This window comes from Scyliorhinus torazame, chromosome 3 (genome assembly GCF_047496885.1).
Source record: "Scyliorhinus torazame isolate Kashiwa2021f chromosome 3, sScyTor2.1, whole genome shotgun sequence".
NCBI lineage: Eukaryota > Metazoa > Chordata > Chondrichthyes > Carcharhiniformes > Scyliorhinidae > Scyliorhinus > Scyliorhinus torazame.
Window position 1 is genome coordinate 106,928,881 of NC_092709.1, and position 19,450 is coordinate 106,948,330.

Consider the following 19,450-nt stretch of genomic DNA (forward strand, 5'->3'; position numbering starts at 1 on the left):
TGAGGGGAAGGCTGGAGGGGTCCTACAATTTGTGGGCATTTTTCGTTATGCACTTTCAGGAACTGGATAACATCGAACATGAATTGGGGGGGTGGTTGGGGGGAGGGGAACTGTGTGTGTCAATGGTGACTATGGGTGATTCCTGATTCCTTTTTGTCACTTGTTTATGTGAACATGCGGGCTAATATTTGGGGTTTGGTGGGAGGATGGGATTGTTGTTATTGATATGGGAATTGACATATTTGTTACTGATTATTGTTTATTGTTGGTGGGTGTAAATTTCGGAGAAAGTGTGAAAAAGGAGAATAAAAATATATATTTTTAAAAACTAGTACAGTTGACAAGGGGGAACCAGTTGATGTGGTATATTTGGACTTTCAAAAGGCGTCTGACAAAGTCCCGCATAAGAGACTATTCTGCAAGATTAAAGCGCATGGGTTTGGGGGAAGTGTATTGAGGTGCATAGAAAACTGGTAGGCAGAGAGAAAACAAAGAGTAGGAATTAATGGGTCCTTTCAAATTGGCAGGCAGTAACCAGTGGGGAGCCACAGGGATCGGTGCTGGGACCTCAGCTATTCATAATATATATTAATGAGGCAGCACAGTGTCGCAGTGGGTTAGCCCTGTTGCATCACGGCGCCGAGGTCCCAGGTTCGATCCCGGCTCTGGGTCACTGTCCGTATGGAATTTGCACATTCTCCCTGTGTTTGCATGGATTTTGCCCCCACAACTCGAAGATGAGCAAGGTAGTTGGATTGAACACGCTAAATTGCCCCTTAATTGGAAAAAAATGAATTGGGTACACTAAATTTTAAAAAAAAAAATAATGTATATTAATGATTTGGATGAGGGAACAAAATATAACATCACAAAGTTTGCAGATGATAACAAGTTGGGTGGGAGGGCAAACTGTGACAAGGATTCAGAGATCCTACAGCATGATCTAGACAGGTTGGGCGAGTGGGCAAACCAATGGCAGATGCAGTATAATTTGATAAGTGTGAGGTTATTCACTTTGGAAGCAAAAACAGGAGGCAGATTACTACCTGAACGGTTGTAAATTGGGAGAGGGGAGTGTGCAGCGGGACCTGGTTGTCCTTGTGCACCATTCGCTGAAGGTAAGCATGCAGCTGCAGCAGGCGGTAAAGAAGGCTAATGTTATATTGACCTTCATTGAGAGAGGTTTCAATTACAGGAGTACGGATGTGTTGTTGCAATTATACAGGGCCTTGGTGAGGCCACACCTGGAATAGTGTGTGCAGTTTTGGTCTCCTTTTCTGTGGAAGGATGTTCTTGCTCTCGAGGGAAGGTTTACCAGACTGATTCCAGGGATGGTGGGACTGTCATATGAGGAGACATTGACTAGATTAGGATTGTTTTCGCTGGAGTTCAGAAGAATGAGAGAGGATTTCATAAAAAATTCTAACAGGACTAGACAGGGTAGAGGTGGGCATGTCCAGAACCAGGGGTCACAGTCTGAGGATTTAGGAGACATGAGGGGATGAGGAGACATTTCTTCACCTAAAGAGTCGTGAGTCTGTGGAATTCATTACCCCAAGAAGCAGTTGATGCTGAAACCACAAGAAGTAGTTGATGCTAAAACACTGAATATGTTCAAGAGGTGGCTAGATATAGCACTCGGGGCGAATGGGATCAAAAGGTTATGGGGACAAAGCAGGATTAGGCTATTGAGTTGAATGATCATTCATGATTGTGATAAATGGGGGAGCAGGGCGGCATGTGGCACAGTGGATAGCACTGGGACTGCGACGCTGAGGATTTGGGTTCGAATCCCGGCTCTGGGTCACAGTCCGTGTGGAGTTTGCACATTCTCCCCATGTCTGCGTCGGTTTCACCCCACAACCCAAAGATGTGCAGGTTAGGTGGATTGGCCACGCTAAATTGCCCCTTAATTGGAAAAAAAGAAAATTGGGTATTCTAAATTTATAAAAATAAATAAATGGGGGAGCAGGCTCGAAGGGCCAAAAGGGTTCCTCCTGCTCCTACCTTCTATGTATCTATGTTACAAGGAGAATATGGAAGATCTATATTTTCTTTAATTGTTTTGTAATTATTTATATCTGGTAAAGAAGAAAAGGCCTTTTGTTTAAAGAAGGGGGATTATGGGATCTATTAATGTTTGGTTGTATTATAGTGTGAGAGAGAAATTAAAAAATATCATTTTATTTCTTTCTGACTAATTTGAAAGATTGTGTTTTCAAAAGTTTAAATGAAGAGAATCTGTAGATGCCTCATCAAATACATTGTTACGGTTTGTTAATGTCAATTACATTGTTACGGGAAACAGGTGATGGGTATTTGAACACATCTAAATAGGGCATCCTTGAAGGTAGCACTGAGGCACAGTTGTTAGCACTGCTGCCTCACGGCACCGAGGACACGGGTTCGATCCCGGCCCGGGTCACTGCCTGTGTGGAGTTTGCACATTCTCCCCATGTCTGCATGGGTTTCACCCCCACTACCTAAAGATGTGCAGGGTAGGTGGATTGGCTACGTTAAATTGCCCCTTAATATAAATAAATTAGGGGATCCCTCCGTGATTGGTGGGCCCTGCGGGGTTTGGGATGATATTTTGATTTTGTTAGTTTCCTTTGAAGTTTTGATTTTTTTGTTTGTTAGTGTGCCACCAGGGGCTGTCCACTCCTTTCATTTTTGATCTTTTGTTTAATTCATCAAGAGTATAAATAGGCAATAGATGGGACACTGGGTGTGAGTGAAGAGCGTTGACCCTGAACTCAGTGAATCAACACTCCCTCACAGCGAGGAGATAAATAGTTTCTGTACTCAGGAGGTTGAATTTTGTAGACTTCAAGAAGGAGAACATTTGGGAATTTCTGGTCTGCAACTCTCTCTACAATCAATCTATTCAACAAATCTGTTTAATCAATTCCACTTGGAGGCCCTCTGTCTCGAGCCAAGTACTGTTGCAGTTACTACTACAAGGTCTGGAGCCTGAGGGCTAATGGCCTTGGAATCAGTGGCAAGAAAGAGAGAGAGCAGACAAGACCACCATGGGGAAGACTGCAACACTACTAAAGGCATTTTTCTGAAAAGAAATGTTGCGGTGGATGCCTTTGGAAATTTGAGGTGCTGTGAGCTGTTTGGCAGGGAGAGGGCAGCAGAAACCACAAGACTTCAAGTAGAGGGTTGTGTGCGAGGGCTTGTGACTGAACCATTAATTTCAGCTCAATTAAAGAGCCCCCCTCCTTGTTTAAATACTGGATATGCCCAGTAAAGAATCAATTTACCTTCTTGTCAAAATCCCGTTTCAATGACTGCCTGAGCAGTGCCAGCTGCCTAGGTGAAGACATCCTCCTCCCCCTGCAGGAAAACCAAAGTAAGACTTCATCCAGCAAAAGCTCCCTCCGCCAACCCAGTGGCATCCACCACTCGGTGTGCTCTTTCGCCCTCCCTCTTGTCTGCCTGTCTGTCTGTCTGTCTGATTCTGTCTTTGCACTTTTATATGTATACATTTGGGATGACAACTCATCTTTACATCTTTGTCCCCCTGTCCATTACACCATTACAACTGGAAGACTTGGGTATGTGTAGCTCATACTCCCGAATGGGGGCACCACCTTCACCAGTGACAGGGTCTACCCAAGACCTATGTGGAAGCAGCTGCTTCGTCAGCCCCTGTTGCTGCTGCAACCTCATTACCATTTATTCTCATTATTAGAAAACATGGAGTGAAGTGTTACACCCGTCCCAACATAAAGCCATTTTTCCAGACTCAAAGATGAATGGCAACGACGTGTTTTTCCTGAGGTTTGAGCAAGTGGTGCACCTGGCCCTCAAAGGATACATGGTGGCAGGATACTCCTGCCGGTGGATCACTGAGCAGCGGGTTGTAATCTCAAATCTTCAGCCTAATTTTCCCCCCCAGTTGAGCTCGTCCTCCCCCATCTGCATTAACTGGGGAGGTGAGGTCGGGGTAGCGCTAATCCTGCTCGGCCTCAGGAAGGCTATCATCCATCACACGTACTCCTTCTGCTGGCAGATTTTAAAAATCACACTTGCCCTGATGAGTACACGGTGGGGGAGTTTAATGTATTATGAAGAAGCTGCCTATCTCATCGTCTGGACTGCGAATGACGTCCAGTGCCATGCTTACAAGGAGGTGGGGCATGAGGAAAAATTTCAAGGCTGCAGTAATCCCAGAAGCTGCAGCTTGCACTGTCACACCTCCCCTGCCACTCCATTCCAAACACCACAAGGGGAGTCAATTCTGACAGCCATCGCAATCTCACCCAGGGAGAGAGCGCACCTAACCCGTGCTCATGGTCACCCCTCCCGATTCTGTGACCACGCCTGAGACTGAGCAAGTGTTCACCCTAGGGCCAGGTTTGGGTGCAGGAGTACAGGGAGGGGAAAAGAGGGGAGCCCTCTTGTAAAAGAGAAGTCTCCCTCCTTCCACACACCCTTCTTGGAACAAGAGCCTGAGGTGCCACTCCTCTGAAGCAGAGGAGGGCAAAGGGAAGATCTGTTGGCATCCTTGAGGAACCCTCCACTCTGCCCCATTAGGGAAGGGGGTTCCCAATACACCCTGATGGTCTCCCCCAACCGAGTCGGGCACCCTGGAGGCATGGCCGAGTGCGCTCTTAGAGATTGAATCCACCCCGCAACAACTGGAGCTGTTTGGGTGCCTGCCCATTCTGGCCGTGGACCACATTGGCAAATCTCCAAACGCTGGGTCACGAGGGGACGGCAGCAATGGGCAAGGCCCCCTCGTTCTGTCTCAACCTTTTGTTCCAGGTGCCTTGACTATTAGATTACAGTTCTTTCTGGACACGCCAGGCAACTCTCTAGCCCAGTGCCCTCAGAGGAGCCGAGAGAGGACCCCTCTGTTGTAGATCCTAGTGGTAGAATCGGGACAGACAGGGTCAGTGTGTGGGTCCAAGCCATCTGCCACGCAATGTAGTGAAGGGTTTGGACTTGGATGCCTATTTCCCGGAAGACAATGACTCAGTGGAGGACACTGGGGTGATTTGGAGTCCATCACCAGTGGAACGGGAATTTCTGGAAATCAATCTCAGTGTCCATGACAGAATCCAGCGGACTCTTGAATGTTGGTCAGAGTTGGCACTGCTCATTCGGTCTGTGTGCTTGGCCCAAAATAGCAAAAGGGTCTGGTTTAGCACAGGGCTAAATAGCTGGCTTTTAAAGGCAGGCCAGCAGCGCGGGTTCAATTCCCGTACCAGCCTCCCCAAACAGGTGCCAGAATGTGGCGACGAGGGTTTTTTCACAGTAACTTCATTTGAAGCCTACTTGTGACAATAAGCGATTTTCATTTTCATTTTCATTTCACTTGGACTGGAATGAGCAGTGCAGACTGAAGAAGTTCCTTGCTGGGATCCTGAGGAAGTGGAGGTATACATACCCCGCTACTCCCTCCGCATATTAAGGTGATGGTAGTGGTATCACTCTGCTCTTGAGAGGAAGATAACCATAGTCAGCCTCAACATCGACAACAGCAGAGAGCACAGTGCAAGTTTCAGATCTTCTCACTCCTTGAGGGGAAGTGTGTTGTGTGGTTCCTGCAGGAAACCCACACCACTCTGGGAGACAAAGCTACATGGCTCCTGCAGCGGCAAGGACCCTTTGACAAAGGGTCACCCGGACTCGAAACGTTAAGCTCTTTTTTATCCCTACAGATAAAACCCAGACCTGCTGCGATTTTCCAGCATTTTCCTTTTGGGATCTACGAGTCACCTAGTCTCAAATTCTGGCAGGGTGGCTACCTTGTTAGCCCCACATTTTGAAGGGATTTGAATTGCACTCCCGTGGCTAGCAACTATGCCATTGCCCCATTCCATGCAATATCGATGGGGAGGTTGGGGGACCTGATCAGGTCCTTCGACTTGGTGGATGTTTGGCAGAATCCCCATCCTGGGTCCAATGTCTTCACTTTTGTGAGGCCTGCAGCTGGAACATCCCAATCAACCACATTTCTACAGTGTTCGTGTCCTGTGGGTTCTCTGCAGTAGGTTCCGTGCTCAGATTACTGTTCAGTTTGGGCGAACTTGTTCTGTTCTGTGCTTGGATAGCATCTGCATACTGGCACGTTAAAAACTCCTCCTGGAGGACGAGTGGTTTCAGAACTCATCCATCGTTTCTAGACTGGCTGAAGAAAGAAGAGAGGCTTCACCTCTTTGAGACCAAGGTGGGATGTGTATGGCCTGAAATTATCATGTGGACAATTCGGAAAATTTGGAATTTATTAGTAGTTCTATGGGATACTTTGCAATTGAACAAATGTCACTACTTTTGTTGTAACCATACGTAATTTCCATGCAACTTAGTTCCAACTACTCTTAGAACTCTTTTTCATTTTTCTTTGGAATACAAGCCCAAATTATTGGCTACTGGATTTTGTTGCAGGGTTTGTAGTAGCCATTGCCAGCAATTTTAAGGATTTATCAGTCACTGCCACTGGAAAACTAATTCGCCCTTTGTGCTCATATTGTCTAATATGAATTTCTCGGTTGTATTCAGAAACTTATTCATAGCAAGTTCCTCCTTGTGCAGGTTTTACTGTCTGTCAAGAGAGGAACAAGGGGCAGGATTCTCCACTCCTGTGCCGAAGTGGCCGCGCCGTCGAGGTTCACAACGGCGCGAAACGGCCCCGATCCCGACCGATTCAGGCCCTGACAATGGGCTAGGATCGGGGCCGCGTCATCTACACGCGCCAGGCCTTGTCGCCCGGGTAAACGCGGCGCCGCATAGATGACGTGGCCGGCGCCGCATAACTGGCGTCATCCGCGCATGCGCGGTTGCCGTCCTCTCTAAGTCCGCCCCGCAAGAAGATGGCGGACGGATCTTGCGGGGCCGCGGAAGGAAGGAGGTCCTCCTTCAGAGAGGACGGCCCGACGATCGGTGGGCAACGATCGCGGGCCACCCCACATTTGAGGTACCCCCCGGTGCAGGATCCTCCCTCGCCCCCCCCCCCCCCCCCCAGCGTTCGCGCGCTGTTCCCGACGGCAGCGACCAGGTGTGGACGGCGCCGGGGGGAACCCGCCGTTTTGGCCTGGCCGCTCGGCCCATCCGGGCCTGAGAATAGCGGGGGTGCCGGAGAATCGCCATTTTGGGTGTCTCCGGCGATTCTCCGGCTGCGGAACTCGACCGGGCCGTTCCCGCCGCTTGGGAGAATCGCGGGTGGGCGTTGGACCGGCGTCCCGGGAAACTTTGGCGGCCCAGGCGATTCTCCCAACCGGCGCGGGAGTGGAGAATCTCGCCCAGGGAGTGGTACATATATTAGCCATCACCACACAAGGAGGTATTTTTTGTTCACTATTCGAGGAAGAAGAAAAATGTAGTATAAAAACTGGCATTTGGAAGATTTTTGTGACAATGAAAAACACTAATCTCAGAGTCACCTCAAGTGCCTAAAAACAGGGGGTACAAGTATTTATTGACCTTTCCGTCAATGGAAAAGAAATACAGTGATTAGCTAACAACACACATTAACTTTACTGCTAGTAACAAAATAAGTCATTAATCAAGTTAGGGTGTCTATTTATAGCCAAGATAGATATTTATTTGTTGCAAATGTTGGAAATGGAATTAAATAACATATGAAAGATCACAGATTGGCTGACATATAATGAATAATCCTGGCAGTCAAGGTGGAGGACAAATCATGTTTAAAAGGATTTTTTTTTAAATCAGCAAAGCAGAATGTATTCCAGAGGAATGGAGAACAAAATGTACAGATTTATAGTTCAAATGTGATAGCTACTTTTAGAAAGAAACATCAGAAATTAAGACGTTGGAAAGAAGTGCAAAGGGCTTTGTCCGATAGTCTTGGAAAAGCTGCGGAAAAGCTGCAGAAGAAATTTACTCAGCCGGTACCAGGGATAAGGGGCTTCATGTAGTGACGCTGTAATTGTTCTCGTTAAAGCAGAAAATGTTAAGGGGTGATTTAATAGTGATGTTCAAAATGATCAAGGGTTTTGATTGAGTAAATAAGATCGAGTAAATAAACTGTTTCCCACTGGCAGGATGAACCCAATGAGCTTAATTTACCTTCCCCTGGCCCCCCCCCATTCCCCAAGGACACATTTAAGATCATCGGAAACAAAGTGGAGGGGAGGTAATTTTTTTAATACAATGATTTATGGTCTGGAATGCATGGTAGAAGCAGTTTCAATAGTAAATTTCAAAAGGGATTGGATATATATTTGAAACTGGAAAGTTTTCTGGCACTGGTACAATATACCTTCTTTTGTGCTGAGAGATTCAACATGAAAGAGGTTTTAGATACGATGAAACCTGGAAGCCAAAGGTTACAGAAACAACAATGGATCAAGTTATATTCAGTTATTAAAAAAGGTAAATTAGACCATTGGGAGAATCGGCCAGAAAAACAGGGGAGATAACTAAAGGCTGAAGAACATGATAATGGAACAACGTTCTATGAATCAGTGTTTAGCTCAGCTGGAACTGCGTGGCAGACCAAAAAGATGGAAAGATGAAAGCATGGTGCGACGGGACTCTTTATCGGAGAGAACATGAATTGTCATGGCAATTCACAGATGGTCAGTATGGTGCAAAAAAATGATGCTCGACAAAGTATTCATCTATATGCATTAGGTATTCACAATAAAAAGACAATGCTATGAGCAAACAAATACAGTGTACTAGATTGGAGAAAATACAGATTGTTGCACAATAAGTGTTTGAAGCCCCTAAAAAAATGTTTAAAGAAAAACAAAGGTTGACATATTTTCATGCATTGTTCTCAAACAATATTACTTACAATGCAACTATTGTTGTAAATGGTCTGACGACGGTATACTGCAAAACTCCAAGCTTGCATCTAAATAGTAACACCCTACCAAAGAAAACACAAACCACAAGGTCATCAGTGAGCATTTGGAACAATAGAAGGTCATAGAAACTACTACTCTGAAAATTTCAACAGTCTACAGTGAAACATAATTAATTAGCATTTTGAATAAATCTGAAATCTGAAAATTGAACTTGTAATTACTTTCTAAGACACTTCTATGTAAAGCATAAACCAATTAAAATACGGTAACTAAGGCAGATATTATGGAATTTACAAACATCTTATTTCTGGATCAGAACAAAAATCACCACGAGTCAGCTTCCTCACAAAGGGAAGAATAGCCTATGGTCCTCTGGGACTGTGACACTGTTTACATTGTTCTCAGTCGATTGTGTTCATTATCTTTAGAATAAAATGGCAACTGAGAAAAGTTAATTTGTATATCTACAAACAGTGAATCAGAAAAATGCTGTATATGATTTGAATTGTATTGCCCCGTTATATATTTTTCTACTGCTGTAAGCTCCAGTAGAACAATTTTTTATTTCTTTTTCTTCTGATCCAGAAATAAGGGGCGGGATTCTCCCGTTCCCGGCGGGGCGTGGGGTCCCGGCGGGAAGGAGTGGCGTGAACCATTCCGGTGTCGGCCCGCCCCAAAGTGGAGTGGTTTGCGCCCCGCCGGCCGACGTGGAAGGTCTTTGGCGCCGCACCAGCCGGGCCGAAGGGACTCCTCCAGCTGGCGCAGGTCCGCACATGAGCGGGAGCGTCAGCGACTGATGACGTCATCCCCGTGCATGCGCAGGGGTTCACCTTCGCGGAGGCTTACGTGGCCGGCACTTAGGAATAGAGTGCCCCCACGGCACAGGCCCGCCCGTGGATTGGTGGGCCCCGATCGCGGGCCACCGTGAGGGCACCCCCCTGGGGCCAGATCCCCCCCCCCCCCCCCCCCCCCCCCCGAGGACCCCGGAGCCCGCCCGCGTCGCCAGGTCCCGCCGGTAAGGGACCAACTCCAATTTACGCCGGCGGGACCTGCATAGAACGGACGGGACTTCGGCCCATCGCGGGCCGGAGAATCGCCTGGGGGAGCCCGCCGACCGGCGCGATTCCCGCCCCCACCAAATCTCTGGCGCCGGAGAATTTAGCAGCCGGCGGGGGCGGGATTCACGCCGCCCCCCGGCGATTCTCCGACCCGGCGGGGGGGTCGGAGAATCCCACCCAGATATTTATTCAAAATTCACCTGAAGAGGAGGGCCTTCAGAATGACCTCAGCCAGTTTGGGAATTGAACCCACACTGTTGGCTTTGCTCGCAATCACAAACCAGCCATCCAGCCAACTGATCTAACCGGCCACCACGTTGTTATCAAACTACCATCAGCTACTCATTTAGAATTTGTCCCTGGTGCTGTGAGCCAGCTGCAGCATGACCAAGACTGGAAGCTAAAAATTCAAGGAATTCGACATTTAGGAAGGAGAGGCAAAAAGGAGAAGGATTGGGGTTAGCGCTGTTAATAAAGTATGTGATCGACGCATTGGCGAAAGAGGGTCTTAGATCAGAAGATCAAGATGTAGAATCAGTATGGGTATAGTCAAGAAACAGCAAGGGGCAGCAAACATTGGTGGGAGTTGTTTCATTGATTAGTAGTGATAATATGATGATGTGGTGTAAATCAAGAAACAAGCGTAGTACAGTAATCATGGGGACTTCAATCCATATATAGACTAGGTAAACCTAATTAACACACTGATGTGGAGGACAAATTCCTGCAATGTATACAAGATTGTTTTCTAGAGAACAGGTACCCAGTGGGAGAAAACCTGAACAAGGGACAGGTGGCCCCGTGGGGTAGGGGATGGGGTTGTATTAGGGCAAGCCAAGGAAACCGAAAAAAAAGCGAGGGAAGGGGTCAGTTATTGAACTCAATGTTGAGTCCTGTTCAAGACAATAGATTTACAGACATGAATTTAAAAAAAGGGCTATGGGAATAGTGCAGGAAAATGGCATTGAGGTAGATCAGCCATGATCTAGTTATATGGTGGAGCAGGCTCTAGAGGATGAATGCCTTACTTTTGCTTTTATTTCCTATGTTCCTCCCACATTGCACCTCCTGCAAACTTCTAATTAATTCAAATTGGGCTGCCTTAATCCTAACTCCTGTGGTGAGTAACTCACCTCGTGACTACCACATCCCATCAATCAATTAAAAAATACTCACCAAGTTCCATTTGTCCATCACCCCTTTGTTGATCTGTGGCTCTCAGTCGAGCGAGGCCTTCATTTTAGAATTTTCAGATTTCTTCGTGACCACAATCCTCCCTTCCTTTTAACTTCCTCTAACCGTAAAACCCTCCAAGACCTCGAGCATTCCTGATTTTATCACCATTGGCAGCATGCCTTCAGCCAAAGCTCTGGAATTTCCTCTCTAAACTTGACGGTCTCTCTAGCTTTCTCTCTTTTCCTTTAAGATGCGCCTTAAAACCTACCTTTTTGACAAAGCTTTTGTTCACGTGTCCTAAAAGCTCATGCAGCTTGCAAAGTTGATTATGGGTTTGGTTCTGCTCTTGATCTGATTAGACTGGAAAAGTTATCTGCAGTAAACTGATTCAAACCCAAGTACAGTACTTGCTGAAATTTTCAAATTAATGAGCTAAGATGGGAAGAATGGCCTCTTTCATTTGCACTAAATCGGTAGAACAGTGCTTATTTTGAACTTGCAGCATGGTTTTAGTATTATGTGCAAAATGGTTAATAAGGTCGCCACATAAATGGTTAGTTCATTACATGGTATAGATTTTAAAATATTACACAGATCAAGATTAGAATTTAACACAAAACAGTACAGCAAAAAAGATACAAGCCAATCATTTCAGTTTACACCTCTTGCAGGAAAATTAGCTACATTTAAGCAAAGCACCATTATTACTTACTCTCCCATATGCCAAGATGGACAGCAGCAGAGAGGTGGCAGATGTTTCTGTTGATCTTTAGCTTCCAGCAGTATCACCAAATTTGGGTACTGATATGTCAAATAGCTCAGTAGGAAAATCATGAAGTTATAGATGACATATGCTTCATAACACTCTCGACATGTGTCGACATATATAGCGATATGAGGATATTTCAAGGCTATCCACTGGCAAAAAAAGAAATGGTTCATGTGAAAATAAGTAACTAGATTTTATCATACTACACAATTCAGCATCTGGATGAAGAATTATTGTATCCCAAGCTTGGATATGCACTTTAAAAAAAATATCACCCCAAACACTAAACCAAAGCAATAAAGGTCAAGTGAATTTATCCTGACCGACCATGAATAGTGAACGTGCAATACATACCAACTACCTTATATGTCAATACATTCAAAACATAGACAATTTACAGCACAGAAGGCCATTTGGCCCATTGTGTCTACGGATTATCCAACCTAATTTCACCTTCCAACTCTTAGTTCCTGGTTGGTTACATAGCTTCAATTGCTTATCCAAGTATTTGTTAAATATAAGGGTTTCTGCCTCTACCACATTTTCAAGCAGTGAGTTGCAGAACCCCACCACCGCAGGTGACAATATTTCTCCACTCGCCCAATCATTTTGCTACTTAATTTAATCCATGCCTTCTGGTTACTGAACGCTCTAGATCCTTCCCACCCACTATCAAAGTTTCTTATAATTTAATACAACCTAATAAAATGTATTCTCGGCCTCTTCTATTTCCATCAAATTTTGCCTCATAGCTAAGATTCTCTAGTCCTAGCAACACCCTTGCAGATCTGCTCTCTACTCTCTCTCGTGGGCAGATCTGCTCTCTACTCTCTCTCGTGGAATCACATCTTTCCTATACTGCAGTGATCAGAACTGTATGCAGCACTCTAGCTGTGGCCTAAGCAGCATAACTTCCGCACTTTTATATTCTATACCTTGGCTGTTAAAGGAAAGCATCCCATATTCCACCTTAAATCTTATCTACCTGCCCTGCTACCTAATAGGATCTGTGGACATTCATTCTAAGAACTCCCTTGTGTCTCTACATTTCAAATTTGCTATCATTTATTGTGTACTCTCTTGTCTTGTTTACCCTCCCCAAATACATTACCTCATTCTTCTATGGACTGAATTCAGTCATCACTTTTCTGCACACCTGACATCTTCCTCCAGTCTACAATTTTCCTCCTATCAATCGCATGGCCAATTTTTTAAATCTGTTAACTTCTTATTCATGCCTCCTACATTTAAGTCTAAATTATCAAGGAACCGACTACCAAGCCCTATGGAATCCACTGGGATCAACCTTCCAGTTACAGAAAACGAGCCTTCCAATCACAAAACCACCCATTGACTCTTACCTTTTGCATTCACTTCCAAGCCAATTTTAGGTACAATTTATCACTTGCCATTGGATCCCACAAGCTCTTACTTTTCTAACCAGTGGGGCACGTGGGACTGTAAAAATTTACGTGGACTACATCAAACGCACACCCTCATCGACTTTTCCTGGTACCTCAAAAAAGCCAATCTTAATCGGACAAACCCTTCTCTTAATAAATCCCAGTAGTATGAATGCCAAGTTTTTATTCCTCATTTGAATACACATGTCCTCATTTGATGGTCTTTCTAGCATCTTACCCTCCTAAGGGCAGAGATTGTTTCTTCAACTGAAATTGTAATCGCCCCGCATTTCACTCCCTCTCTAATCACCCCCCCCCATTCCTCTCCTCTCTAATCAGTCTTCATATTTTGTTATCCAGTGAGTCAAGTTCCCATTTCTGACTGAAGTTGATATAAATACTGTTAAATTCAGGATGGTACACAGCTGTAATAGATCATTTGCACCGACAATATCTCTGTTCACACCAAATATTTAGTATGAAACTTACTTCTCTTTTCTAATTCCCAAGGTACATGATCATGGAAACCCAAGTTATGTGCAAGGAGGCGAATGCATGTACATAACAATCTCATGAATTAGCTTAATCCATTTGCCATTGAATGAACATATTCCACAATACATTTGATGGTGAATGGGTAAAAGAACATTATGTTTAAAGTTGGTTTCTTCAAATGAATCATCATATTTAAGGCTGAAAGCATGAAACACCAAGAGGACATTTGTACCATTACATTTAGATGGCCAATGGGTATAATATGCATTAAAAAGAATGGCAGACAGGGCGGCACGGTGGCACAGTAGTTAGCGCTGCTGCCTCACGGTGCTGAGGACCCAGGTTCGATCCCGGCCCTGGGTCACTGTCCGTGTGGAGTTTGCACATTCTCCCCGTGTCTGCGTGGGTCTCACCCCCACATCACAAACATGTGTAGGGTAGGTGGATTGGCCATGCTAAATTGCCCCTTAATTGGAAAATGAAAAAAAAATTAAAATTAAAAAATAGCAGACAATTCCATTAAAACACCAGCTAGCATTACTATTGCATCTCTAACGTAGGAAAACATTGCAAAGCACCAAAGACAAAAACTGACATCAAGCCAAAGAAAAGAACAATTAGATGGGAGGCTAGAAACTTGATCCAACTGGTGGGTTTAAAGAGAAGGAATTCTACCATGACCAGCAATGGTGCAATGCAAGTATGTAGATGCACAACAGCCCAAGCTGGAGGAACACAAAGTTCTTGGAGGGCTGTTGGGCAGAGTCACAAGAACACTGGAATAGCCAAGTCCATAAGTGTTAGAATCAAGGTTTTTGACAACATATAGGCTGAGGTAGGGGTGGAGGCAAAAGTGGGCATCCTTTGTGATAATCAGGACATGGGATGCAAAGTTCAACTCGGGGTCAAGTGGGACATTATGGCTGTGAATAGTCTGGTTCAAGTAGAGACAATTGCCAGGGATTGAACTGGTGGCAAGGACAAGGAGTTTGAAGTAGGGTCTAATGGCAATGGCTCCAGCTTTCCCAATGGAAAGTGCGGCTCAACCAAAATAAAATATCAGACAAATAATCTGACACCAGGTCGGTGTAATTGAAGATACTCTGGCCAAAACTGGATAGATAAGAGTGGAATCAAACAAGGATATCTCCTCTTAGATGGACAAGGGGAGACGTCTTGTGTACAATATGATCAGCTGTGTTAAAGAGAGGCCAAAGAGGGATAATATACCTCGGTCATTAATGCAGTGACAGGAATTTGAGTGGAAAGATTTAAACATGGAATTACAGGTTACATAGGTACAGATTTGGGAGGTCACAAAACATTCAAGAACTTTGGAGAGGAAAGGGAGGTTAGAGATGAGGCTGTAGGACAAAGGGTTGAGGATGAGATTTTAGATGAGGCGATAGCTACTTTAGAAATGGAAGGTCACAAAATCAGACAACCGTGGATCATTTACAAAGTCAACTGGTATGTGGACCAGGAAAGGAAACAGAGCCGACAACATGTTAATGGTGATAGTCAACAGTGAAGGAGTTGAGTTTTGTCAACAAGATGAGCTTGGAAATGAAATGAAATGAAAATCGCTTATTGTCACAAGTAGGCTTCAAATGAAGTTACTGTGAAAAGCCCCTAGTCGCCACATTCCGGCACCTGTTCAGGGAGGCTGGTACAGGAATTGAACCGTGCTGCTGGCCTGCTTTTGTCTGCTTTAAAAGCCAGCGATTTAGCCCAGTGTGCTAAACCAGCCCCTGGAGAGGGTATGAGTAAGATGGAAAAGGGTATGAGGGAGACGGAGAGAAAGTAAAGAAAGATACACTTTTAGGGCTAAGGTTTGGGTGAAATTTGTAAAAGGTTTGGTTTAGTGGGCAAAAGGAAAGTGACGGAATGTACCAGAGGCAGTTTCAGATGGTCTCAGTATCAAGAAGTACATGATTTTCTTGCATCTGCCTGGAGGTGAGAGTGGTGGTGGTTGGGGGGTGGGGGGGCTAGCTGTTTAGGTAGCCGTCAGAAATTGAGGAAATAAATTGGGAGTTACATTTGTTTTCAAAAATGTTGCTGAGAACTGGGCGGTTTTAACTGAGGAGAACAAGGCTCAAGAGTGTTTAACATAGTCTCTAGCCAGATCTAGCAAAGCATGGATAAGTCTCTAGCCAGATCTAGCAAAGCATGGATAAATCAATTGCCTGTTGTCTGCACCCTTAAACTTAACAGAGTAAAGAAGGCACCATACCAGGGACAGTGGGAAGGGCATAACAGGAGCAAGAGCAAGAGCCTCAGGGTGAAGACAAGAGAGTGGTTTAACAAACTGATAGCTACAGAAGTGGGAAATGGAAGGCCAGATGATCAGCAGTTAAGTCATTTAAAGGTATCTGCTGCTGCCTCTGCTTGTAGCTACTCCGAGCAGATCTGCTGTCATGGTATGTTACACTTGTGACTTGCGCCATCCTCACCCATCCAATGTAGCTCATCCACAACTGCTCTGTGACATCTGTCATGCAACTACACCAAGGTTGGCCCCTCTTTCTAGTGTACTCCCGCAGAGGTATCTGTAGTTTTTCAGCTCTGATCAAATGGCTAAAGTAAAATGTGAGTGTTATTTTTGCCATTGGAATTTCAAGCACCTCTTCATTTATCTTGTGGCCCGTATATGGAATATTAAGCAGAAGCCTGAGCAAATTTCATAGGCCTCAATTTCTTCCGCAGATCTTTTAGCGTTTAGGTAATGGAGGCCTACAGGAGAGTGATAGAATGTAGCATCTTATGAGGTTTTTTTTCCATGTTACAAGCTTGAGTTTTGTCATTAACACATCTTTCATCTTTACAAAATTACCTCTTATCCTTTTTGTGGTTTTGTCATCACATCTACCCTCTTCCATTATCATTAGTCCAAGCAGACAAAATTATTCCAGTGGGACATCATCCACTTCTATTTTCACACTTCTTCTGATGGTTTTTGCCTTTTCGGTATTCATGCTCAATTCATATTCCAAGCTTCTAGATTTTACTTGATCTATGATATTTTGTAGGGCTTCTTTTGATCCTAGATACAATGTTGCGTCATCAGCCTACCACAATCCCTACAGTCCAGAAAGAGGCCATTTGGCTCATTGAGTCTGCACCGAAAGACCACCCTATGCCCCGCCATGCAACCTCACCCTAAGGGGTAATTTAGTGTCCAATCCACCTAACCTGCACATCTTTAGACTGTGGGAGGAAACCCACATAGACACGGGGAGCAAGTGCAAACTCCACACAGTCACCCAAAGTGGAAATTACACCCAGGTCCCTGGTGCTGTGAGGCAGCAGTGCTGGCCACTGTGCCACCGGGGACAAGTATGTTATATTCCTCCTCCAACTTTTACTTTGGTGAATACATCTGACTCGCTGTACATTTATTCTGAGTACAGATTAAATATTTGCGGCGACAATACACAGCCTTGTCGTGCACCTCTCTTCACATGAAGTATAGTTTTTTTAAATGCCATATCACCCTACCCTGCAGCATTTGGTGATTTATAAACATTTTCAACTTCAGATGAAACTATTGAAGTTCAACTGTAATAGTTTTAAAGCAGTAAAGAGATTTGATATGAAACAATGACATTACTTCCTTTGGTATGGCAATCCAGAATAAATGGGTATAATGTTAAAAATTAGAGCTAGCATTACAGTCCTTTTCCATTCTTTGTTTGATAATAACAGGTTGTTTTTTGTAAAAGAAGGTGCTTGCCAATTCAGTGAATGTTTAACTGGTTAAGAGCTGTGACTGTAAAAGACACAGAGACAGGTTTACATGCAAGCTTTTAAAAAAATAAAATGGTATTTGTTGTACTTAACATCCGTTCTATGGGAAGATAGATTATGTAGTTTAAAAATACAAAAAGAGTCAGCTATATGTGGATTTGAGACATTGATGCCTTTGACGGTTTCAGTCAGGGCTCAAGAGTCTTTTCAAATTTGGTAACTGGACAATTTAAAAGGCATTGACGGACGATTTGTATTTGGTTTCCTAAAGTAAGCGGTTGCTGGCTTGGTTTTTCGGCACTGCCTGTGGTGTATAGCTGGTCAAACAACAGGCAGGGCTTGAGCTTGCAGGATGGATGGAAAGTGAGAGCCCACTCAAGGGCCTTCTTCTGTCTCCTTTGTTTTGACTGGCCTGGGGAAAAACAGTTTCTTAAACACAAAGAGGGCTAGTTGGCTCATCACATCATCCCATTCCACCAACTTGCCAGTTACCCAAACGTGGTCATGGCAAATTGATTCCAGGTCTATGGTTTTAACATGATTTAGATTATGGATATAAGTTTTCTCAGCCAGAGTCGACTGTTGAAAATGATTACATCCACAGGTTCTTGTCTGGATGTTTTGTGAATGGTTCAGGAGATGAATTCATTCACATTCCTCTAAACTGATTATCTCTGATGGGTTATTCTAGCCCCCCCTCCCCCGACTGTTTTAATGGCTTTGCAATTTGTAGTGTAGTCACGCAAATGTTTTTAAACCTCAGAAGATGCAATTTTTTCATTGAAATGCTGTTGCTCAGTATTTTGAAACTCAATCAGTGGTTTCAGAACATTACATAAAAATCACTTTTGCTATAAAGCATGGTTTTCTTTATATGAGCTAAGTCATTTAAGACCAAAATTCAGGGAGCATCTTTTCACACTAGGGATGCAGTAACTATGCAAAAATTATTATTATTGTCCCACCCCAAACGGCAGTGACTGCTAGATCAATTGAAATTTTCAAGACCACGATTGATGGATTTTTTGGATATGGATAGCAAGGGATATGGAGCCGAGATACATATCAGTCATAATTTTTTTTTAAATTCCAATATAGGAACAATTCAGTGTGGCCAATCCACCTACCCTGCACATCTTTGAGTTGTGGGGGTGAGACCCATGGATACACAGGAAGAATGTGCAAACTCCACACGAACAGTGACCCAGGGCCGGGATCAGACCCGGGTCCTCGGCACCGTGAGGCAGCAGTGCTAACCACTGTGCCACCATACCGCCCCAATTAGTCCATTTAGTATAGCTGAACAACATAATGCTGGCATTTAATAATGTGACAAAGATCAAAATTTAAATTTCTTGAATCAAACAGGCAAGATCTTTATTTAATTCTTCAATATCTTCATAATAAGAACATAGAACATTACAGCGCAGTACAGGCCCTTCGACCCTCAATGTTGCGCCAGTTGGGAGAAAGAGCCCGAGAGAACAGTGCCTTTTTCAATTTTTACAAATCCCCGCAAATTTACCTCACAATTTATGATGAAAATATTAGATTCATGTTACAAAAATGTGATGTTCAGGACACCATGCAAAGAAATAAATAATTCAACTGAACATGATCATATCCCACTGTAATCATCCGAATGGAAATGCTTTAAAAGGATGACCAGACATTACTTCAAAAAGGGAAATAAATAGGAACAATCAGGAGTTCACTTTTAATCGATCCTAATGTTTGTTACTCTCTAGGACACTCAACATACAACTGTTACCATGTTTTTGCTTGTCTTTTATTTTGCCAATCCTTTGTGACACATCCGTTTGTTTTCAGGGTTATTGGCTATACTGTGACTTTGTCTTCTGGTCAGATTTTTTCTTCAACTGCCTTCTAAAGAATTACCTTCATTGCATTAAAGTTGTTTCTTTCAACTGCTTTCTAATGGATTACCTTAACTGCAGGTCCAGTTTTGATGGAATGTAGAGTGTAATTAAATCATCATGATGAATATAT

General features: G+C 44.1%; 1 protein-coding gene across 1 annotated transcript in view; it reads right to left on the reverse strand.

Moving 5' to 3' along the window:
- The window catches only part of tmem184c (transmembrane protein 184C), a 72,677-nt gene that overhangs the window by 43,583 nt on the left and 9,644 nt on the right, over positions 1 to 19,450 (reverse strand). Inside the window, exons 4-5 of the mRNA XM_072496095.1 lie at positions 11,739 to 11,944; positions 8,780 to 8,854 (exon numbers count right to left, since the gene is read on the reverse strand). Coding sequence (XP_072352196.1) covers positions 8,780 to 8,854; positions 11,739 to 11,944 — 281 coding nt within the window. The remainder of the gene's footprint in view (positions 1 to 8,779; positions 8,855 to 11,738; positions 11,945 to 19,450) is intronic.